General features: G+C 35.7%; 2 protein-coding genes across 2 annotated transcripts; both read left to right on the forward strand.

The window, feature by feature from the left end:
* Nucleotides 1–1,030: 1,030 nt before the first annotated feature.
* On the forward strand, nucleotides 1,031–13,884 carry LOC144433028 (snake venom metalloproteinase-disintegrin-like mocarhagin). The gene is made up of 12 exons (XM_078121341.1): nucleotides 1,031–1,102; nucleotides 5,006–5,060; nucleotides 6,458–6,604; nucleotides 7,097–7,254; nucleotides 8,074–8,284; nucleotides 8,810–8,949; nucleotides 9,575–9,661; nucleotides 10,354–10,484; nucleotides 11,977–12,105; nucleotides 12,697–12,813; nucleotides 12,983–13,160; nucleotides 13,768–13,884. The coding sequence occupies exons 1-12, from the start codon at nucleotides 1,031–1,033 to the stop codon at nucleotides 13,882–13,884; spliced, it is 1,542 nt and encodes a 513-aa protein (XP_077977467.1).
* A 1,008-nt stretch (nucleotides 13,885–14,892) lies between these two features.
* On the forward strand, nucleotides 14,893–25,718 carry LOC144433029 (apolipoprotein(a)-like). The gene is made up of 10 exons (XM_078121342.1): nucleotides 14,893–14,926; nucleotides 16,591–16,857; nucleotides 18,581–18,841; nucleotides 19,287–19,913; nucleotides 20,416–20,988; nucleotides 21,268–21,843; nucleotides 22,506–22,766; nucleotides 23,227–23,799; nucleotides 24,466–24,726; nucleotides 25,138–25,718. Exons 1-10 carry the CDS (start codon nucleotides 14,893–14,895, stop codon nucleotides 25,716–25,718), a joined length of 4,014 nt encoding a protein of 1,337 aa, XP_077977468.1.
* Nucleotides 25,719–25,845: the final 127 nt, after the last annotated feature.

The following is a 25,845-nucleotide window of genomic DNA, read 5'->3' on the forward strand; positions in this document are numbered from 1 at the left end:
CAAAACAAAATATTCGTTTTGCTCAAAATGTCCACAGAAGGACGTGTTTTATTGTAAATAGTTGTTTAAGACAATCAAACTTTGGATTTTGACATTTATATTTTACGTGTACAACTGTTGTAGATTTTAGCCAGAACTATCCTGGCACTCCTTTTGCTTGTGTAAGTTGCGCCTTCTCACATGGGGTAGAGAGTGATTACATAAGCGGACCAACGGCTGGACCTTTCAGACTTGGTACATTTAGGTACAGGCAGAAAATAAAATGAACACAAAAATAAATTTCACAAGATATGCTAGCATTGTGATTGTTATGTGTTTGCTTTTTTCCCCTCTCTACCTGGTAGGTTTTGAGAAAATTCAAGGACCGACAAACAGACAGACAGACAGACAGACAGACAGACAGACAGACAGACAGACAGACAGGGACAGAGACAGATAGACAGAGAGACAGAGACAGAGACAGCGAGCGACAGAGAGACAGACAGACAGAGAGACAGACAGACAGACAGACAGACAGACAGACAGACAGAGACAGAAAGAATGAGAGACAGAGATAGAGAGCCAGAGACAGACAGACAGACAGACAGACAGACAGACAGACAGACAGACAAGCTGACAGACACAGATATCGCCAAAATTAAAGTGATTAAAACACAAGGGTACACCAAATAGACGAACGTATATATGACACCCGACTATGTATGATTTACATGTTTATTAGAAGTGGATCTCAAAATTATCATCATGATGGTGAAATTGTCTCAACATTAATTTTACAATAATATAACAAAAGCTATTGGTCATTCATTTTTTGAATTTTACTAATACCTATTTTATCTAGGTTATTAACACAGCACGATAATCTCCCTCCCCTCTTTATCTCTTTATTTTGCTAAATGCTACATAGCGTCATTACTGCCTCTCATTATCTGGCAAACTGGTTGATTTATCAATACATCACACTCGAAGTCATACATCGCAAACATTGGTGTTTTATCTAGCAGTGTATACACTGTGAGAGGTGTTAGAGATGTTACGCCGGTTTACTTTGTCTTTCCTGTTCACCATCTATCTTCTTGGAGTGACGGCTACAGCTGATGAGGTAATGTGTTTCTTAATAATATAATTATGTCTGTCAATTTTACAATAGTACTAGTATTCTAGAAAAAAACCAGACGTAAAATCTACAAGCAACAGTCTGATATATTTTCGATGTCATTCAATTTCAACAAAGTTAATTCTTATTGAGTGTATATATACAGTAAGACTGTATCCGCTGTATCTCATAAATACACATTATGTAAATCAATCCTCAATTGTATCTATAATGAAAGCAAAATTGTTCTCTAATTGTTGGCTAGTGGCTTGCATTATAACATCTTGATTTTAAGACTGCACGTAAAGTCCCTATCTGAAGGTTTTCTGTGTAAATTTATCTATTGTAAAGAATTGCCTATTTTCCAGCTTTTTACCGAAACATATCTTTTAAAAATATATTCATCATTAACGTAATGCAATGGTGCATTTAGACAAACCAACTGAATTCGATAAGGCAATATTTTGGTGAATTAAAGATTATAACAGTTCTACACATGTTCTAAACGTGTGCATATTATGGATGCGATATCTTCCAATTTCAATTTTAATGAATATGAAATATCGGCATGGCAAGAACTAATTAAATTTTGCTAAATATCATTTGCATATTAATTAAGCACTAATAATATTTCCCTTAATGTCTAGAAATATATCGATAATTTTTGTTTGGAATTACAAATGAAACGTTGTATTAGAATCTCTTGTAATTTGGTTTATGTAATGGTTTACGTCCTATTGTATAGCTGTAACTTTTATATCACTGACTAATTTGCATAACTTAATACCATTCCCCATGGTTGTCCTTCGTTCAGCCAAGGATATTACAAGTGACCTTAAAAGGGCCTTTTCTAGTGACTCGCAGTGAGGAAGGAAAAATAATAGGGAATAATATAATTGCAACCCACCAAACGTATTTTATGAAACATTGGCGAATATAATAGCGATTTGGAACGCTTTGACTCAAACCAGTGACGTAGATACGAGCTGTTATGATGTAGGGTATATAATCAATGCTTTGTATTGTGATGTAGGGTATATAATCAATGTTTTTCTGTTATGATGTAGGGTATATAATCAATGTTTTCTGTTCAATTACAATAACTTGACTTCTTTATGGTATAATCACTGGTGTTTACCAATTAGGTAATATATCATCGAAGTATCCTCAAAATTTTATAAATATAAGTGTCTCTCGCTGGAGAGAACAGTGTTCGATGGAAATATTAGTAGCAGAGCATTATAGACTTAATTCAAAAGAATAAGGATGTAATAAGTCGTTACTCAGAGTTTCACGCTTTGAGTGATCTTCAGACAACTAAATTGGGATTGTTAAAGTCGGTACACACACTTAATGTTTGTATGTATATATTACGTAACAAGATGGTCGGACTAAACTATTCCTCACGGGGGTTTACTTCTATAGTTGGCGAGCGAGTATTTGCCTTCATATCGACATTTCAAGGAACGACTCATTGCATCCTTATTCTTTTGAATTAAGTCCATATATATATATATATATATATATATATATATATATATATATATATATATATATATATATACACAAATGTATATACACAAATGTATATATATATATATATATATATATATATATATATATATATATATATATATATATATATATATATAGTTTTGGTAGTACTGGAACTCTTTCTTGGGTGTAACTCGGAGTTTCACGCATATTGCGATCATCAGACACTCTGAGGCCTACTCTCTGGGTGTGCTGTATATATAGAGTGTAGGCAATAGAAATACCATCACCATTGTCTGTGTCGGTGGGTAGGTGTTGTATGTGTGGAGGTGTTGGTTGTTATTGTGTGGGTTATTGGGTGCGGACAAGTAAGTGTTGGCGGGTTGTTATATGTTGGGCTTTGATGTTCCGTTAGTTAACGGGTTTAGTTTAGGTGATAGATGCTCTATTGAAGTTGGACAAATAAAACTTATTCTCGTGTCGGCATATGGATATCAACTCAGTTCTTTTGTTTAGTGTGGAGCTTTTGTCTGCTTTAATAATAGTTAGTTTTTCGGTTAAACACAGGTTGCACCGCTTTGTTTTATTGGTGTATGCTCGGGCTTTCTTGCTGATGGACCAGGATACGGAAAAAGGCTCATTGTTTCTTTTCAGTTTCCAAATGTGTTTTGATAGTTCTGTGCTGTTTTCGTGTTTTTCATGTTTGAATGACTGTTTGTGGTTGGCGTATCTCTGTTTGAAGTTGTGCTCTGTTAGACCGATATATACTTTTGTTTGTTTTCCGTGGACGGTGGCTTGGTATACGATGTTTTCCGTTTGGCATTCGCCGTTCAGAGGGCAGGTGTCTTTCTGTCTGCAATTACAGGGTTTTTGAGTGGGTTTAGTTTCGCTGTTGGAGATGGTGGCGTTATGCGCTTTGATTATGGTAGCCATGTTTGGCATGCAGCTATAACTGACTTTGACATTGTTTCTGTTGAATATTTTGTGTAACTTAGAGTCTGCTGGGAAATGTTTTGTGATTAGGTGGAGGAATCGTTTGCCTACATTGGTGGCTACGTTTTTGCTGTATGGTGGGTTAAACCAGATGGTGTTTCTATTTCTGTTTTTCTTGTTTTTCTGCGTCGGGGTGCTGGTGTACGTGATGTTCTCTTTGTAGCCGCTGGTTTTTAGTGCATTTTGGTACAGTGGGGCTGCCTGGTTGAAGATGTGTTCGTCGGATGATATGTCGGAAATTCTACGGCCGATGGCTGACGATATGTTCTTGATGATGCTGGGTGGGTGGTTAGACTGCGTGTGTATGTACATGGGGTTGTCGTTGGGTTTCCTGTAAGGGTAATATTTACCGTTGTTGAGGTTGAGCGTTATGTCTAGAAAGTTGACGGTTTTCAGATTGGTGAGTATGGTTATTTTTAACCCCATGGCTTTGAAGGTTTTAGTTATGTCTTTTCTGATACTTTCTGATTTACTTCCGGTGATGTTCTTGAAGGCGGCGAGTCCGTCGTCCCTATATAGACCTATGTTTTCTTTACCGTATTTTTTGGCTAATTTGTGTAGAATGAATATTCCGACCAGTTCGCATATTTCGGCCCCGTCGTTGCTTCCCATTGTGACGTCAAATGATCCATTGCTATTCTTTTTTACCCATGGTTTGGTTTTATCAAAGAGGAGAGATTTCCGCGCGTGCATGATAATTTGTTTGTCTTCATCTGATATGGTGGTGTATTGGCCGGCAAATTTGAGGGATTCTAATAACAATTTTTCTGTTATGGATGGGTAAAAGTCGCATATGTCGAAGCAGGCGAAAGTGTGTTTGTTTTTGTCCTCTAAGTTCTTGAACCATTCGATGACTGACATAGATGATCGCAATATGCGTGAAACTCCGAGTTACACCCAAGAAAGAGTTCCAGTACTACCAAAACTATTACGCTCTGCCACTGCGGTATAGAGCACTGTCTTAGCAGATTGATACTCACCGAGTATATATATATATATATATATACACACACAAAATACACAAGTTATGGTACGGAGCCGTTACTCAGAGTTTCACGCTTGAATGCGATCTTCGGACGACGTACCATAACTTGAGTAACGGCTCCGTACCATAACTTGTGTATTTTGTGTAATACAGCTCTACTTCTCAGTATTGAGCGCTTTTCCTTCAGTTTATGACTTACCTCTTACACTGAATTAGTATATATATATATATATATATATATATATATATATATATATATATATATATGGCAAATGACTTTGATACAGCCCCTGCATGCAGACACCAGAAATAAAAGCCATTGTTTGCTGCGAATCGTGTTGTACATGCTTTTAGTAGATCTTGAACATTTTTCATAAACGAAGATTATCTCATTCCCTGGTTGACTCGTTCTTTTTATGAAATGTTTGTTTTTGTAGGTTGTACCAGAAGACTTAGTATTTGATTATGCGAGATCTGCTGGAATTAAACCAGGTATAAACACAATAATCAAAGCGTTAACATATATACATAAAGTAGCAAACTGTGATTGTCTGACATAAATAGGTTCGGATGGCAAATATATATATATATATATATATATATATATATATATATATATATATATATATATATATATATATATATATATATATATATATATATATATATATACATAAAAATGAAAGAAGACGAGTCTGATATTACATAGTGGAATTACACTACGGACCGTTTCACCCGAAGGATCGTCAGGTGTAATAGTGTGGTTTAATAGTATTCGTTAGCTATACATCCTGCATTATGTACATAACTTGTGTGTGTTCACTGATGGCTGTGTGTACACAAAAAGATTGACAACAAAGGTTACGTATTATTATTATGTATGATAGCTCTCCAAGGTGATCGAGCACTCTACTTGGCGAAAGAAGAATGAAATTATATGTATATATATATATATATATATATATATATATATATATATATATATATATATATATATATATATATATATATATATATATATATGTACATGTACATCAACATCTCCTGACGAGTGATTTACTCACGAAACAGGCTTGTAGAGACGAAAAACCCGACTTGATTTTCTTCTACCCTCAACATATATATATATATATATATATATATATATATATATATATATATATATATATATATATATATATATATATATATATGTGTGTGTGTGTGTGTGTGTGTGTGTAGTGGGGGGGGGGGGCAGTTGAATAAACCAACGGACGTTTTTTATATTATTACATGGACAACAAAACTTGAATGATATACAAGTTGTATAAAGATTATGACTGCTTCAAATAACGTATTATAGTAATATCTGGTACCTGTTATGTCTTCAAACGTTACAATACTTAGCCCGTCAGTTAAGGTCAGTCAATGTTAAGCATAGTCGATAACTATGTATATTGAATAGTCGATAACTACCTGTACATTGTATGTATATTGAATAGTCGATAACTACATGTATGTATATTGAGAGCCATTTTCATTGAAACGGTTGAAGTTTTCTAGCCAGTCTTATGCAATACTTCAAGAATTTTCTCATGGACTGGCTTTACTCCAGTCGAAAAGGATTAAATTTGATATTCTGATTAAATAGTTTGTGTTAACCATGCATAATTGTAATGATGACTGCAGATTTGATAACTATCAAACTGTAGTATTGATGGCATCAGATCATATCTGAAGAAAAAAAAATGTTGAGTTGCATACCAGTGCATTCTATAAGAAGTCTATTCACACCCAAAACAAATTTGAATACCTTAAATAAATGCATTGAATGGCGTCTATTAATCTACCAACACTTTAGTCTTTACTGAATGTCAACGTTCACATGTCTATATAATTGTTATCATCAGCTGACGTTCACCACTATGATGTTGTATACCCTGAAAAAACTGAGAGATTCACAAGGGATACTTCCTTTGATGACATCGAGCAGGAGTTTCACATAACTGTGGAAATTTTTGGTGAAACACATGACATTCGTTTAAAACGCAGTGGAGGTAAGATTCTTGAGAAGGATAAAACCAAATATGCATATAATACAGCTCATGATGCTATTCATTTATTTATTTATTTAGTTAGTTAGTTAGTTAGTTAGTTAGTTAGTTAGTTAGTTAGTTAGTTAGTTAGTTAGTTAGACAGGCACGCACGCAGACAGACAGACAGACAGACAGACAGACAGACAGCCAGACAGACAGACAGACAGACTGACAGACAGCCATACATACATACATACATACATACAGACAGACAGACAGACAGACAGACAGACAGATAGATAGATAGATAGATAGATAGATAGATAGATAGATAGATAGATAGAGAGATACAAACATACCAGGCAGATAGATAGATAGACAGACAGACAGACAGACAGACAGATGCAGAAAGATGGGACGAGCAGGCAGACCAGCACACAGACAGGAACAGATGCCCGGTCACAGAGAGAAACAGAGAGGTAAACATAATGTTATATATTTGTTGCATTTCAGATTTCTTCAATGCTCCATTTGTTGAATACTGTGGTGATGGTGGCATACGATGGGATAGGTTTCCTGTTGATGTTGACAAGTCTTGTTTCCACAGTGGATATATCACTGGAGTAGAAAACTCACTCGTGGCAATAAAATCATGTGATGGACAGGATGTGGTAAACTTAATATTTGTTAAGACAATCACTTAATATCTGCCTTTATAACGTTTTACATGTTCATGTTTTATGGTACTGTTTTAGATGTATGGATAGTTTTAGGCGTTACAATTGTGTCTTTCAATAGACAAGAAACTGTTACAGTACTAGAAAGTTGGATAGGAAGAACTTATTGGTATGATGTAACACCTGCAGTAGATGTGACATACTATACAGGGGTAATTTTGAATGTGATCAAGTGGTTGCTTTGCATGTAAATAGTATTTTATCCCATTGCTAAAATGCTGTAATATATATTCATCGGTCAATCAGTCAGTCAGTCAGTCAGTCCTCCCTCAACTAATGTCACATGCAATTATATCTCTTCAAGTAAAGAAGCTTTGAAAAACTTATCCTAAAAAAACAATTGTTTGGTTCCGGTTACCCGACCCCACCTAGGTTTTCACTGCCGACCCTAACTTTTTTTACGTATTCAAGAAAAAAATAAATAAAATCGCAAATTTTTTTTAAGTCTCATCACGAGAAGTAGTGGATGCGGAAACTGACATTAACTTAAAAAGACAAATTAAAACTGTTCTTCTAATCTGTAATGGCTGTACATATTATAGGAAGAAATGAACAACACAGAAACCATTTGGAAAAACAATGGACAACCTGAACTAGGCACTCACACAGAAAAAAAATATATAGCAAAATAAAATAAAATGTCTACCTACCCCGCCTATTCTAAAATTTTGTATTAGGCCTTATGGCATCTATATTTATAATCATAGATGCAAGTAAGCTACCCAAATACATTTTTTGGTCTTTTATCCAAAGACTGGTTGGTTGATTGGAAATCACACGTTATTTCTGCAACCAATTAGAAGTGAGCATAGTAACATGATTCGGGAAAGACGTGATCTCAATACCGGGCAACAACCACATTTAGTAATCGTCTTGAACGAGGAGGACGAAGGCGACGATCCCATCGATGATGTAGTATTACCACCTGATGATGTACTAATACCTAAAGAACGCCTTCGAAAACGTAAGTTTTCCTTAAATGAGGTGTGTCGACTTTAAGTTGTTTGCAAGCAGTAGCTCGGAATAAAAATAAAGAAATAAATAAAGTACTGCTTCTTCCTCAAACTGTTTTAATTTAATCTCAATCCCCGGGTTAACCCATAAAAGAATAATGTTTTTAAATTGATTGAATGGTGTAAATCATATATGGAAAAAAACATGTTGTTGATTAATTATACATTTCGTCAAAACAACACTTATTTATACATACTTCATTTACTTGTAGGATTTCTGGATTTGCACAGAAATTTGCTAATTTCGCGACCCGAATATAATGTTATTATCTCAATATACATCTATATTACCATTTACACATTTAATATTATTTGAATACGTGATGGCTGGGCGTACATTCAAACAATTCATAATATTAACTATTAACATAACCATTTTGTTGTTTCGATATGTAAACTAATTTTTTTAATATGTTGATAATTCACGGAACATGTTACTTTTTTTAATTAAGCAATACCATTTATTTCGAAAATAGTTCAAAGTATTGTTGAAACCACTGAAATACCTCGTGTCACTCAACCACTTTACTTGGAATTAATGGTTGCTGTTGATAAAACTGCTCAAGAGATGCTTGGAAACAACACCATACCTCATATCTTGGCCATGACTAATTTGGTAAGTATATGTGTCTAATGGATAGCTTATGGTAGGGAAAATAGGTTTTCGGAACGTCAACACTGGACTATATGTATCATACAACCACACAATTGACAATTGTTAAATTACCAATTATTACACATTGTTCATGTCAATTAGTGGTTTAGTTATCCGATTTGAGATTTGGACACGTGGACTACTTAAAATGTGATGGTAAAGTGCTCAGCATTTTACGTAAAACTCGATTGAGTTACCGCCATAGTCTTCTGAGTACTTAATTGCAAAAACTAAGAGTGAAACGTTCTACCGAATGTAATATGTGGTATTCGGTAGAAGTATTTGGCACCACATCACATTCAAAATGATTTTTTTTTTACCTCTTCCTTCAATTCTAAACCAACATGCTGGCCCCATCCTTATGTAGCCCACCTGTACACCAACCGTATTAAATGGCGATTCTTAATTTATCTGGCCGCGAGTGTACAAACAACACGTATGATATAGTACACAGGTGTATCATCTGAAGTGCAGAATATGCACTTCTATCATTTATAGTGCGATGACAAATCACCAAATGTGCTCAGGAAACACATCCAAATTTATCGCAATGCAATAATTATTGTGTACATATTTTTTATTACAGCTTTCAACGGCATATAAACATCCTAGCATGGAGGAAATCGACTTAAATATTCGATTGGTTCGATTGATACTAGTGGAGGAGGATAAGGTTAGGTCTTTAGAAACGTATTATAACTTCTAATAACTTATAAGTAACTTCATATTCGCCTTTATGAATGGAAACGTGACTCATTTCATCATAGCAGCATGGAATCACTATCAACAAAAATCATGGCACAATAGATATATGTTGAGCAAGACGATCAAATTTAGCAAATGATAGATAGATTTTTGCTGAGCACTGTACCACTCTTGGTAAGATTTTGTTTTGAGCCAGATGATACAATGTAGCAATGTTATAGTAAACTATTTGCCGAGCCAAATATCATTTTGTTTCAAGCATTGTGATTTTCATTGAATAAACCACAACACGAGGTTTATCCGTTGTTTGTAGTATCATCTTTGTACAAATTGTGAAGGAAAATGATTTTCACGTAAATACCATTTTGTGGCACAAAGTATACAAAATGACTTGAACGGAGTGTCGGTTTTTAGATATTGATTTTTAACTGTAAACATGTCTGCTACTTGATTGGTCACAGTAACCTTATGTCGCAAAACAATGTGACACGCACGTGTCCCATATGATGTGTTACGTCTATGCAAGGCGTGAAAGAAATTGGATATTTCTTGTCAGAAAACTGAATTTATACACGGACATAAGGACGGAGATCATGCTTGTTTTTATTCATATTCAGGATTTTATCTTAATCATGATGATTTTCCTTTTGATATATTCAGTGCAAACCATATTTAAATATCTCTGACGATGTTTACGATAGACTTTGGTATTTTGATGGATGGGCAAAGCAGTTAAATGTAGACGATGACAATAGCCCCTTGCATTTTGATTATGCGTTTCTATTCACAGAGTAAGTATATATAGCTTAACGTTTAATATCACACCAAGCTCAGAAAGTAAAACTTCAAATGATATCGAATGTATTATTAGATGTTTCCGTTCTCTACACTGTCTTGAAATATAACCGGTATACGCGCTCTTCTGATCAGTACATTTATTACAAATTGAAGACGATACATTGTTTAAATTTCAAAATATAGAATTAAATATGCTAATAAATCTACCCATATATGGAAATGCATGTGATCATGATGCCGTTTTATAAGTGTTGGACAAATGAAACTGTCTTTGAAGGTATTGGAAATTGTTCTCCTTTGAAAAATATATAAATGCTATTACATGTACACTTAGCAAGAACACGCAGTAGGATACAAGCCGGGATTAGGAAATATAATATGCTTCAAGATGTGTTTGTGTGTATCCCGCTGTGTATATCTTGACCATGTGTAGCTGTGACAAAATTTATGCTGATTTGAGTGATAGAGTGATAAGGAAAAGACTTCTAGGTACCATCAAAGCCAGATTTAATCGTCACCCACTGATAAAACGATTGGGGGGTTACCATTTCTGCATGTGGATGTTATTAGTAATATTTCCAAAATAACCAAGAGATATGGATGACAAAAGCTTAACAGTTTCGTCCACGCAATATGGGTTCTCTCTACAGAATGTTTTTTTACAGTGGTGTAAAAATATGTCAACTGTCAACTTCCTTAATAACTTTTGGTTGAACTGGCAATATATTGATATACTAACTGATGGTTACTGAATATTGTTACATACCACTAGATCTTTTATAATAATTCTTACCGAAACACTTATTTCAAGACATTAATTGTTATCCAAGGTTTTTGAAATAGGTGCATTTTATCAGCAAAATATAAAACCGTGTAAGAAAGTGAAAACCCAAAAATAGATCAGTCAATTTACATGTGTAGCTCGGGCAAAATATATAGAAACATGTTTCAACATATACAAAAAACGACCACTCTTGTTGAATTATTAGCAATCAACTCTTAACTGTGCAAGTTTAAAAAAAAACTGTTTCTCAATCAAATGTGCAAGAAGAGACTTGTGCATGATTTATAGAGCTTCCATGATGAACATACAGTGTTATAAATACATGAAGTTTATAAGTTAACAGGAAGGTGTTGTTTAATAAAATCTTCAAAATTCATATTTTCATAAACATTTATGCTTTAGAATGGAAGCAAGAAATAATCTATCTGCCTAAATTAAACAATAAACAATATTTTAAAAAGCAGCCAAGGTAGAAAGTTTTGGATAATGAAGGTGTCATGAAGTCATTTATTGTTCATCTTACTCTTCGAAGTCAGAACATTCGTATGTGTAATCGATAACTTATTGTATAATTTATATTTATGTCCTAATACACAGAATAAATAATATTCAATTTTGCCATTTTAAGTACATGTATAAAGTAGGGTTTTTTCATGTAAACTTACTACACTACAAGTAACTGCCTTTTGACAAATTTACAGAAAAGACTGGGTGAACAGCAATGTAGGGGGCGTTGCGTATATGTCCTCAGTATGCTGGAAAGATTACAGCGTTGGATTGTGCCCGATAAGTACCTACATCAGTTGCTATGGACACGAAATGGGTCACTCGTAAGTTTATGCAAAAATCTTCATTAATAGAATGTTCAGTAATCTTAAAGGCCATGACAAAAGCATAACTTTAAGCATACATATTTACAAATGACTGATATTTAATAAATGGTGAAAAAACACATCCGTAAAATAAAGATTTAATTTTCTAAAAATGTATGTGTACTTTAACAGTGCGTATATATATATATATATATATATATATATATATATATATATATATATATATATATATATATATATATATATATATATATATATATATATATATATATAGATATAGATATATGAAGGCGCCTTTTTGGAGAGAATAGTGCCCAATGCAATATTAGCAGAGCTTAATATACTTAATACCAGACAATTAGGAGGTCTCATTAAGCCAAAACTCAATGTTTCTTGCCTTTGCGGCCATCAGTTGGTTAATCAGTTTATATTTTACATTGTTTTATTAAATACAATATATTCTTCATTATGTTATAATATTATAATACAACTCAAAAACAAAACTGATTTATTGCAATTTTCAAAATTTAATTGATGCACAATGGTGCAATATTAGTAAATCAAAAAATATCAAATGATATATTTTAGGTTAGGTATGAGCCATGATGCGACTCGATGTCCCAACTCGACTGAAAAGGGATTTATGTCTGGGGGCTACTACAAAGTGACAGAATGCAACAAACAACAGCTCCGACTCGCATACAGGTAAATGGTCAAACCTATATTTTCATATTGCTTCCCTATATTTAACTTCATTGTAGTTAAGGAAATATGAGTGGCATACGGTGCCTTGTCACGAGTCAATATGTATCTGCATGCTTTTTGCCCTTGTGTTCTTCTATGATGTTTGTATCGCTATTATGTATGTATACAGTGACCCACCAGCGTGCGTTCTTGATAAACCAAATGAAGTTACCACTTGGCCTTGGCCTGAATATGCAGTCGGTGAAAGGGTGATTTCGGGAGAGCTCTTTTCAACTGACCAACAGTGCAGAGGATATTACTATGGCAAAAGTGTGGGGGAGTGTCCTTGGAAAACCATGCAAGTACAGGTTAGCTCTCTTAAGATATGTTTGGTAACGGACCTATGTGATGGATCTCCTGGTATTCTCAAAAGGCTGTGTTACAACTGAGATGATGTTGCTCCAATTGACTTTGTAAACGAACTTAGTGTAGTACACATAATCTACTATTGCAACGATTTCATTTATATTTATCAGAGAAGTCTTCCATTATGACTGACTTGTGTTAGGAACGGTTTCTCAACTTCTTATGTATAGTACGTGTTCTGTTTTATGTTCGATGTTCAATGTACATTAAAAATCATGCAAACTTTTAAGACGATGCAACTAGTTGACAGGAATGTTCTCACGGAAAACACTACACTGTAACATAACTAACATAAAAGACTAATTCCCATTTTTGTTCCATTGCCCAGTACTCATTTAGTCCAAAAACTTCCCTAATCTGAATGAAGAATACAACTATACCGCCAACCATATGAGAAATCACAAAATATGCTCATGTTGAGCCACATGACCCGGACTGTTATGCCACGGCTATTGTTCTCAGGCATAGTTTATTTTGAAAGGTAATACTTAAACATATTACAAGCTAGACAAACTCAGGTTTTCATTTTGGATTGCCCCCTTTCTTCAGACTTTAGAAGACGGCGATTCCTGTAGTATGTACTGTGCAATGACTGATGGTGTATGTCAATATTGGGGTAAAGCCATCGAGGGTACTCCATGTGGACCAGGAAAGGTACTAGTATAAAACTATATTAAGAATAACCACTTATCAGACAACACAACTGTCAGTTACTATCTACAGGAAACATTAATTATCTGTAATGTTTGATTTGGAAGTATAAATGATTTTCCTCACTGCACTGATACCATCAAATTGAATTTAGGCATACATATACGTTATTTCACCACCACCTCGTTATTAAATATCACGCGAAAAGGTGTGCAGCATATCAATGCTGTTAAGTTTATTTTCAATTGCTTTTTGTTTATTTACTATAACTATACTGTTAATCAATTACAGGTTTGTCTTGCTGATGTTTGCGAATGTGTAGACACAAACAACTGCCCACCAGAGTCAGGATATGGTAAGTTTGATGGGATATTTCATATTTTATTACAGATACACCCAACCTGATCCAATACCATATATTGCATTAACAAATAAATGCCCATGATGGGGTTAATACATATGAGTGAAAGACAGGGCTATATTAAGAACTCAAAATAGCTTCTTGTATTTGTGTTGTTGATTACTCAATAAGCAATCTCAAGAGTTAAATTGTAAAACTTTGTGATTGCAGAGGCTATAGAATCACTGTTGATGACAATCAACATACATACATGTTCAATTTCCCTGATGTGTAGGAATTGAATATATTGTCTAGTTGATGACGTTGTCCTTGAGGTTGTCATGATTGTCCCGATGAAGATAAAGTAAAGTCAACCTTCACTCTTTTTATCGTGCAATTTACAGGCTTACCACCGAGTGCCTTCAACTATGTACCATTTATGTTTGATGTTGACCGCGATACTGCAGTCGATTTATGTCAAAGCCACCACGGATCATTGGCTGAAGTATTGAGTAACGACACATACCAGCATCTCATTCAATACCTAACAAGCTTAGGAATTGCAGCGAACAATCATTTTCACTTTGACGCAAGAAGATATCCAAGTAAAGGTGATACCTGGACGACTTTGGATGGAGAGGAACTGCGCTTCTTTCATTGGGAAGCTGGAGAGCCCAACAACTATGGTAATGGTGGACAGGAATGCATATATTTATGGTAAGAGTGAGTGTATCACAATTATAATCGCTACAGTTTCTAATGGTTGGAGTTCTATACATTTCTTTGTATTGTACAGGTGTCACTCTCAATGTGTCAATGATCTCTAACTGTAAATATGAGTAGTTGATATATTGATGGCCTGAGTCACTTTCTAGGCAAATGTACAGGTTACAGATTATTGGTAAATTCAAAATAAAGAGTAGTAAGTTTAAAGTCTTATTACTTAAGTATTGATAATAAGAATGTATTTTCTAAGAATTACTGGAAAACATAAAATTATAACAATTGAAAAATGTATTTTTCTGATAATAAGTGATATCTTCACTTAAAAGAGTCGTTACCTTAAACACCTATATTTGAAATCATTTTGTATCCCATTCAGAGAGAGGTTAAATGCCAAAGAGAACATTAAAGGTAATAATATTCATAGGAATAATACTTATACGAAATTATTTTTTTTTCATTCATTACATTTATCATATGAATAAACAATAAAACGATGACAACGTTTGCACTATTTCCTTGCTATTTAGGAAAGGGAAGCTCGAGTTTTCAGATCTACGATGTTCATATAAAGCTGCCTACCTGTGTCAAAAAGGTAATTGTATTTTAGTTTTACTTTATTCCACAATGTATCTACAAGATAATACTACCATAGTGACCTCAATAAGATATCTGCAATTGGGCGGTCAATATAAAATGTGATAAAAACTGCCGAAATCTGCAGTCAAGACCATAACGGGGACTATATCATACTATCAAAATGAGCTTTCGATATTTCAGATTGAACTCCTCTACTTCTGAGTGTCATAACGTTTAATGCCACTGACTGACTAACTTATTTGATTCAAGGGTTTTGTTATCTTAGGGCCAGTCGTTTGTGTTTTAAAAATGTGTGCATTTATCAAATAGGCCGAGAAATTTTGTTTAGAGTTATGTTTGTATTATTGACAAGTGGGGTCAAGATAATTTCAAGGGGTCCACAACCCCTTTCCTCTTGGTGAAGGAAACAGCTCATATCACAGGAATAGAAGAAGAAGAAGAAGAAGAAGAAGAAGAAGAAGAAGAAGAAGAAGAAGAAGAAGAAGAAGAAGAAGAAGAAGAAGAAGAAGAAGAAGAAGAAGAAGAAGAAGAAGAAGAAGAAGAAGAAGAAGCAGTAGCAGCAGCAGTAGTAGTCCTTTATTTATTATTGTGACTTACAAATTAATTGAGTTGCCCAGCCCAATTGACATATAAGTCACCAATACATATACATTATAGTTACAATATGTTGAAAGCACAAGAGGTATAAACCAAAAAACCCAAATCAATTTACACATACAATAGCTTCTTTCGTTTATAAAATACCTTTGCTATGAATCTTGTAAGTGGTGTTACTGGTCCTGAGAAAAAGTAATTTAGTTCTGTCTCCCTGTGGCATGGCCTGCACATTATTAAGAATATAGTTGAGATATTGTTGTCTGTATAATCATGGTAATGAACACATTAAAAGAAAATTCATATTCTACAATAAATCCCTTAATAATACTCGTATGTACAAACCGAACTCGTATATATTCTGTAGCCATGGAGGACTCGCACATCATAGAACTGAGATGCATTACGTATTTTATCTGGCAAACATTTCTGAAACCTTCAATTGTTTTCATTTTACTGTACAGAAGGGAAAGGTGAGTGCTTCAGAGAGACACTTGGCAATGACTATCGTGGTAAAGTTGCTACAACACAGAATGGTTACACCTGCCAAAAATGGACTGAACAGTCACCACAAACACACACATATAAACCAGATGATTATCCTAATCGTGGATTAGGGGATCACAATTATTGCCGTAATCCAGATAACAGTGGCGGTGTATGGTGCTATACGACGGATCTTAACAAGCGATGGGATTACTGTACTATTGGACAACCAGGAGACAATTGTGGTGAGTTTAACTAGCACTCACTCATAATAACATTCAGAATATTTGTAGGTGGCTGTGGAAGGGTCGCTGGATCGATGGCAAGGTTGATAATCAGTCAACCATACTGTATACTTTGTAGGTAGGAATAACAACTATGGTGCATGTATAGAAAACCAGATGTAAACTGAATGCCTTCCGTAAGGGCAAAGACTTTATATTCTCGTTCCTACACACAATGATTCTTGGAATGCAACAGAACATGTGCGATTGAAGTATGTACCACATTAAATTGAATTTGAAGTATGCATTTTGAAGTTATAGCCTAATTACTGAAAATCGTAAATTATGCAAATGAGCTATTAAAACTAAGAGATATAGCTAACATTATCAAACTTTATATGCTGCATGAACTTTGTTACCATCAATATATACACCAAATTATACTAAAATTTAAGGGGACATTCTTAAGATATAGTCTAATTACTGAGAATTAGTCATCATTTATTATAACTAGGTGTTACATCATTAAGCCTTTTGAGACGTGCACCCTGGTATCATTAATGTACATAACAAATTCCATGTAATTTGAAGCTTACACTCTTTATGTACAGCCTAATTACTGAAAATATTTAATTATGCAAATGACTCATTAAAACGCAAAGCTACATCAACAACCCATGACATTCACAAACCATTAGCGGTCCAAGTGCAACAAACCCGCGGGCTTGCCTGGCGAAAACGGGTGTCATAAAAGTTGTTTGCATCTCTAAAGCTGTTTGTAGCGTTACTTATAATAGCCTAATAAATTGATAACAACTGATATAAGAGGGAGATAAGGTTTGCCTCAATTGCAGTCCATGCAGACGGCCGAATAGAGGTTTTTACAGCTGTTTACTTGTGTTATGTAAGAGCCCATCATCACATGTGTAAATATTGGTACTCTTTGATAACAAGTAAACTTGCTTGGCTAATGGCTTGTCCCAGTAATGCTTTTCAGGCCATATGCCTTTTCTTGTTTGAAGAATGTGCCAAGTTATATTGAATTTGAAGTGCGCATTCGTAAGTTATAACCTAATTACTGAAAATCATTAGTTATGCAAATGAGTAATTAAAACTACAGGCTATATTCTCAAACTGTATATGACACATGTAGTTTTAATATTAAACTTGAAGAGTGCATTCTTACGACATTACCGAAAACCATTCACTATGTAATAACTCATTACTATTCATAAGATGTTTACCAAAACTTAATTAGTTTTTGCCATTACCCTAAAGAACACGTGCACCAAAATTCTTTTGAATTGAGCCAGCCGTTTTTGAGAAAATGGGGAGAGGTACACGGACAGACAGACAGACAGACAGACAGACAGACTGACTGACACACACACACACACATACACACATACTTTTCATCCCTAATATATAATGTTCCTTACGAAAACGGGTAACTTGGTGTGATGCCAATTAGTATTTTGCAGTTCATACATGGGTGGCTGGATGTCAAAATTGTGCAAACGGGATATATAACGTTATGTGTAACATTGTCATGACATATGCATATCATGAATCATGATGACAGGGTTAAATGCCCTGGAAAAATTGGGCAGTAGATATAGATCAGGAGAAAAATACCCAGCCTAAAGAATTTTTCAACACATGACAGGCGACCTTGCACTTGTAATATCCACCTAATAAATCCATTATCTAAATGCTATTAACGTGGGTGGTTCGTTTTGTTCAGATGGAAAGACTGAATGTTTCCAGGATGAAAACGCAGCAGACTATCGAGGAACTGTATCTACAACCATAAATGGTTACACCTGTCAAAGTTGGTCTTCACAGACACCAAACACACATTCGATAACTCCAGAGAACAATCCTGCAAAAGGCCTTGGTGATCACCACTTTTGTCGAAATCCTGACAATGAACCAGGTGCTTGGTGCTATACTGTTGATGGACCAAAATGGGAGATTTGTGACGTTGGCAAAGCTGGGGACTGTGGTATGTTATTCAATAGTTTGTATATTCTGTTTTGTTTGTGCCATGATATGAATAGTGGTGGTAATGTGTGTGTGTGTGTGGGGGGGGGGGGGGGGCTCAGGTTAGAATAAGGAATACACATTGTGTCTTTCAAACATGGCCCAATGATGTCCTCGGTGGTGAAGCAATGATCTGACGTCGTTGGGGTCATTGCTCAGGAGCGACCAATTTAAATGTTTGAGTGCACCATCACTTATACGCAGTACAGAGGAAACTCAATCGTAACAATAAAAACTTGGAGAGCCGGTACAGTAGAAATGTTGCAGGATGACTGCACGTGTGTCACTCAATCATGCTTATAGACAGATTACTTTTGAATGAAACATTTCTTTGCTGCTATACAGTTGCCCGGTACATAATTATTTTTATAATCCATTCCAAATCCTTTCTTATTTTTTCATTTCAGAACAGAAAGGACCAAGATTACAAGGAAAGATGGTACACCTTAATGGTTCAATTGTGTTAGCATCCACAGAACCATTTACATCACCTATGTCTGACATCACAGTGTCATTCTGGATTCGTAGTTCTGGCAGTGATTCCAGTGTTATATTTGCATATTCGACACCAAATACTGAAGATGAGTTCAGTGCCCATGATCTTGGTAAAATGAAGCTCATTGTAAATGGAGTTGCTGGTCCAAGAACTCCTGTGTATGGGAACAATGGCTACTGGCATCACATGGTCATCACCTGGGGTAGTGATAATGGTTTATGGCAGTTTTTCAAAGATGGCATCTTAATCTCCTCCGGTACCGATTTGGCAATAGGACATGAGGTTCAACCAGGAGGATTCCTTGTGATTGGTCGTGGTCAAGATGAACCAGGTGATCTATGGCAATCACGTTTCATAGAAGGTGATTTAGCTAACTTCAATTTGTGGAGTAGACAGCTCACATCTAGTGAAATTGCCGAGTTAGGTGGAAACTGTGGTGGCGCTATCGTTGGGGATATGCTGGCTTGGAATAATGATGATATCAATGTCCAAAGTATACTTCCTAACTACTTACCTGTTAAGAACTCTGACACATGCAGTAAGTATAGTTCTTGGCATATTCGAATATCCGGAATTTAATCAAGTAGAACTAGAGGTCCTGGATATCAAAAACAATGAGTAATATATAGTTAACATATATACAGGGAATAAACACCCGGCATGTCGTATTGTTTTGAAATATGTACATTAAAACTCATCCCTTTTATGAAAAAAAATAATTTAACGAGTGTGTGTTATTGTATCGGATGCTGAATAGCGTGCAGAAAATCTCTAAAAGTAGGTGGTTTTCGATTATCCTATTTGGTGGACAAGATGTCATTCATAATTTAATTGGTCAAGTATTGAATGTATATTACAAGTACATTTATGGATATTCCATACAGTCAAGAATTATTGACACACACATATTATGGATCCTGTTCAATGATTCGTGTGACTGTCTATGAACATCAGTACATAAATAATTATAACATAGTAAAGTTGCCACCTGTTGCTGTTTATATCCGTTAACAACATACAACTATCACGCTTTGTTACAGCAATCATCGAATCTGGTCTATCTGGAAAGGGTGTGACCTTTAACGGCGACAACACCGTGAGTTCTATAAATACTATCCCCAGTATGACAGAATTTACAGCATGTTTCTGGGTGAAAATCTCCCAAACTGGTGGTGGATGGTTGTCCTATGAGGTTTCCGGCACCTACGTTTTGGCTATCTGGTATAACATGGAGTTATTGATACAGGAAGACAATTGGAATGGATTCGAGTCTTACATTGCTGATGGATACTGGCACCATGTCTGTATCACGTGGGCATCAAATAATGGTGCATGGCAAATTTTCAAAGATGCAGTCCTCATAGGTGATGGTGTTGGTCATGGGGAAGGTTATCATTTGCCAGCTGGTGGGGTCATGACACTTGGTAAAGCAAGACAGTACAGGGTAAAGGGCGTTATGGCAAATTTCAACATGTGGGACTATGTGATGTCACCAGAAGAAATACTTGGCATAAAGACTAAATGTAGTGAGGACTATATAGGAAATATTCTTTCATGGAAGTATGATATCAAAAGACCAGAAGACAAGGAAATGGCTAATGTTAATGTTTGTGGTAAGAGAAAGTTCTCACATATATTTATTTATTTCAATTTACTCATGTTATTTTGTCATTTGTAACCTTCACCAATTTCTCTGTAAATGCCAATTAGTGGTTGACAGAGATTTGGGTAGTGAATTTAAATGTCTGTGAACCACGAGTTTAATATAAATTTCAGTGTCATGACGGCGTCAAACGTTATGTATATCAATGCAATGTCATGTTATATCCCGTAATATTAAATACATGCATGTAGGGTGCCAAAACTACCTTTGTTTCTTCTCAATCTTACAGAAATCACCGAGTCTGGTCTATTTGGGAGGGCCTTCTCCTTTAACGGTGGCAACACCATCAGTTCTATTAAAACTATCCCTGGAATGTCAGAATTTACTGCTTGTTTTTGGGCGAAATCATCTCAAACTGGAGGAGGATGGTTGACCTATGAAGTTCCTGGAACCTATGTTCTCGCGGTCTATTATAATATGGAAATGATGATACAAGATTCCAACAACTGGAATGGTTTTAAATCTTATATCGTTAATGGTTACTGGCATCATGCCTGCATCACGTGGGCATCACCAAATGGCACATGGCAAGTTTTCCAGGATGGAATCCTCGTAGGAAGTGGTGTTGGTCTTGGGGAAGGTTACCATATACCAGGCGGAGGGTTGTTGACACTCGGTAAATCTAAATCGTACAACGTGATAGGTGAAATGGCGTATTTCAATATGTGGGACCGAGTCATGTCAGCTGAAGAAATATTCGACTTAAAGAATACATGTAATGGGGACTATGAAGGAAATGTTATCTCTTTAAAACATGACGTGAAACCACCAAGTGAGCAGGATATAATGGATGTCAATGTTTGTGGTAAGTACAACGTTTCTTTAGTTTAAAAGCAGGACATGTATTACCAACCTGGTTTTACGTACGTGAATGACTGTATTTTGGACCACCGGGAACAATACTTACCCGAATGAGTGTGATATTATCAACAAATCTCCAAATTCTAAATATACATGTTGGTGTATGTGGGTTCTTAACTAGATTAGGTTGTTAAACTGTCGGCCTTGATCAATGAAGTTACGACCATATTACTGTATGACCCACAAGAGTCATTCTATCCTTGTATGATAGAAACGCTCAAAATTAAACTATTATACTTGAGCCAAAGTCTTAACATGTTCAAATTAGCGACACTACCGAATCAAATGCACAAGAATTCTGATGTGCATAAGGTATGTTTAAATCAAATTTTACAGTGACTTCAACCATCACATTATGATCATGTGATAGATACATAACAATGACTGAATTTGTATCTGTAAAATGTGTTGATGTCGATACACAAATTTCATTCTGTAATCATTTGATAGCTCAATAAACTCTCTTCTGTAAAATGGAATATCTTATATTCACTATTTCTGGGAAAACATTATTCATGCTACGAAAAGTGCCAAGCCACATCCTTAAAGTGGTTTCAGTGTTATTGATAGCTGATGTGTGTCATTCATTCATTGGTTATCTTTTAGGTGGAATGACTGAATGCTTCCAGGATGAAAATGCAGCTGATTATCGAGGAACAATATCAAAAACTAAAAATGGCCACACATGTCAACGATGGACCTCGCAAACACCACATGGGCATCGTGTTACACCAGAGAACTACCCTAACAGTGGTCTTGGTGATCACAACTTTTGCCGAAACCCTGACAATGAGCCAGCTGCTTGGTGCTATACCATCGACGGGCCAAGATGGGAGCTTTGTTATGTTGGTAAAGTTGGGGACTGTGGTATGTCATAAAGCAGTATCAGGTTAATTCAATAGATGCTGCACATGCAACATCTCCAAGAGATTAGAATACATAAAAAGACAACCGATAAGAATTCACTATAAAGACCTTTGGCGAGTTATATAAGATAATTTAAAAGTATCATCATGTAGCGTCACTGTATAATTATGACGTCATATCACTCCATTTCCACAACATATATCATATCATATGGTATTGTATGGTATCGTGTCGTGTCATGTCATGTCATATAATTTCATCCCTAGTATATCGCATCGTATCGTATCGTATCATGTCACATCCTGTAATCTTGTGGCATCTCGTTTCCTGCCATGTCACGCCGGGTCATGTCATGTCAGATCATGGCATGTCATTTTATGTCATGCTGTTCCTCGTGCAGATAAAGAATCTCAGGATTTCGATGTTGCAAACTTTTAATTATTTATTTTCTGCTTTAAAGGAGTCGTAGAATCTGGTTTACTTGGTAAGGCTATCACTTTTAATGGCGAAAACACCATCAATTCTATCAATACTATTCCAAGTATGACAGAATTGACAACTTGTTTTTGGGTGAAAGCATATGGAACTGGTGGAGGTTGGTTGACTTATGAAATTCCTGGCACCTATGTACTTGCTGTCTGGCATGATATGGAGTTGATGATACAACCAGGCAATTGGAATGAATTCGAAAGTAGCATCGATGATGGATACTGGCATCATGCTTGTATCACGTGGACATCAGCAAATGGTACATGGCAAGTGTTTCAGGATGGAACACTCATAGGAAGTGGCGTCGGTCACGGGGAAGGTTATAATATGCCAGGTGGCGGAATGATAATACTTGGTAAATCTAGACAGTACAAGGCAAAAGGTGATATGGCGTATTTCAATATGTGGGACCGTGCCATGTCAACTGAAGAAGTAGTCAGCATAAAGAACAAATGTAATGCAGAATACGAAGGAAATGTTATCTCATGGAAATATGATATAAAACGACCAGAAGGCAAGGATGTGATGGATGTCGATGTTTGTGGTACGTAAATACAATATATTAATTAAAGGGGGACAGCATGCCGATAAATACCCCTTTATTACTCATTTTTATTTTCCCAACGAAGCAACAAAATTATATATGTTAACTAATGCGACAAAACCTCAACCTAACATACTTTCCTTTTGATAAGGAGAAACTTTACTAACCCGAACAATATACCGTATGTCAGTTACTGATATTATATAATAATTGTGCGACCCTCCCTGAGATGTTGCCGCATTCTTTAAGATGTTTGATGCCTCATAGAGGAAGTATGTTGGAGACGAAAGGGGACCTGATGGATACAGTCACCTCCTCGTACATTATACTACTGCTATTCTAAGTAAGAAATGATTACATCTCCTAAAAGAAGAACAATTACTTCACACAGTGTAGAACAATAGATATACCATCACTGGCATGACTTTTATCTAACATTACCATTGTTATTAGTACTTGTTCAATCGTAATCATTGTCTACAACCAGGAAACTTTGTATAGTCTGTTCTTATGTTGTACCTGTACAAACAGGTTTTAAAGAAAGCTAGTAAATAGTCGAGCAAGCCTATGGAATTGGATAAAAGATAACTGTTTAGCTTTAACATGTAACCTTTCACAGTCGTAAAGTGGTCACCATGATGTTACTAACGGTTGTCTTCGTTTTAGGAGGAATGACTGAATGTTTTGAAATTGGAAACGGAGCCGATTATCGAGGAACGGTATCAACGACAATCAACGGTTTGACCTGTCAACGATGGACTTCACAGACACCAAATACACATTCTATGACACCCGAAAAGAAGCCCACCGGAGGCCTTGGAGATCATAACTTTTGCCGAAACCCTGACAACGAGCCGTCTCCTTGGTGTTATACTGTCAATGGGACAAGGTGGGAATATTGCAATGTTGGTAAAGCTGGGGAATGTGGTAAGTTACACACTGATGACAACCTTCATAGTCAACTCCATCATTTTTCCATTAATTGTAATACATGTTTTAGTAATAGTAATACATGTCTTGGAACATAAAAGAAATACTATTTTCTCTCAGGTATCACAGAATACTACATTATCAAGCACATCGAGGATAGAATGATATTTGTTTATTGCATGTGATCATTTACCGATTGAACACAACTTCATTGTAAATATTCCTTTTCCCATATTTGATATTAGACAGTGCCTTAACTAACTACCCATTCTTTTATTCTGACTCTGCCTGTGTAGTAATTACAGTGTGCACACACAGGGATGATTACATTAAATGTCCATCGGCGAAAAGACTCTAGTGTTGGGGTTTACATGATTTTATATACATTTAACATTTGTTTTCTTTCAGTTGAAGTTTCGACCAACTTGTCTGGTAAGGCGCTAAACTTTGATGGGTCATACACTGAACAGTGTATATCAACCATCCAGAGGCTTGATGCATTCACAGCGTGTTTTTGGTTCAAGACTTCCGATTCAAATGGAGGTTGGGTAACATACACAAATTTGGAAGGTCAGGTGATGGCGATATGGTACACTTTGGAGTTAATGATTCAGCCAGGCAATTGGAATGGTTTCTCCACACCGGTGAGCGATGGTAGCTGGCATCACGCCTGCGTGTCGTGGATGTCTCAAAATGGTGAATGGCAAGTTTATAAAGATGGCAATTTCGTGGGCAATGGTACTGGTCACGGCGAGAACTTTAGGTTTGAAGAAGGTGGATTCCTCACTCTTGGAACATCCCGGGAAAGTGGGGTTCAAGGCAGCATGGCTAATTTCAATGCGTGGGATAGGGTGTTGAATACAAATGAAATACTAGATATACAAGATGACTGCACCGGACAGCAACAAGGGAATATTGTCACATGGGAGACCAGTGTTAGTTCACCACCCGATGAATATGTGAAAGACGTAGACTTGTGCATTAACTAATTATAATCTGGATATTATGTTTAACATCATTTAGAATATTGCATGGGTTTATTTATTTTATCGTTTTTGTTAACGAATAGGTGAGGGCTGTGTATATTATCAAAATATAACTTGCCATTTGAAATGC

The sequence above is a fragment of the Glandiceps talaboti genome, chromosome 3 (genome assembly GCF_964340395.1).
Source record: "Glandiceps talaboti chromosome 3, keGlaTala1.1, whole genome shotgun sequence".
Classification (NCBI taxonomy): Eukaryota; Metazoa; Hemichordata; class Enteropneusta; family Spengelidae; genus Glandiceps; species Glandiceps talaboti.

What these genes read in the sequence shown, in the direction of transcription:
- LOC144433028 (XM_078121341.1), top strand. Translation starts at nt 1,031, where the DNA reads ATGTTACGCCGGTTTACTTTGTCTTTCCTGTTCACCATCTATCTTCTT. An exon ending in TAAAGAACGCCTTCGAAAAC is followed by an intron (nt 8,285 to 8,809) that starts GTAAGTTTTCCT and finishes TTTCGAAAATAG; the next exon opens with TTCAAAGTATTGTTGAAACC. An exon ending in TATGCGTTTCTATTCACAGA is followed by an intron (nt 10,485 to 11,976) that starts GTAAGTATATAT and finishes ACAAATTTACAG; the next exon opens with AAAAGACTGGGTGAACAGCA.
- LOC144433029 (XM_078121342.1), top strand. Translation starts at nt 14,893, where the DNA reads ATGGTAATGGTGGACAGGAATGCATATATTTATG. An exon ending in AATGGATGTCAATGTTTGTG is followed by an intron (nt 21,844 to 22,505) that starts GTAAGTACAACG and finishes GTTATCTTTTAG; the next exon opens with GTGGAATGACTGAATGCTTC. An exon ending in GATGGATGTCGATGTTTGTG is followed by an intron (nt 23,800 to 24,465) that starts GTACGTAAATAC and finishes TCTTCGTTTTAG; the next exon opens with GAGGAATGACTGAATGTTTT.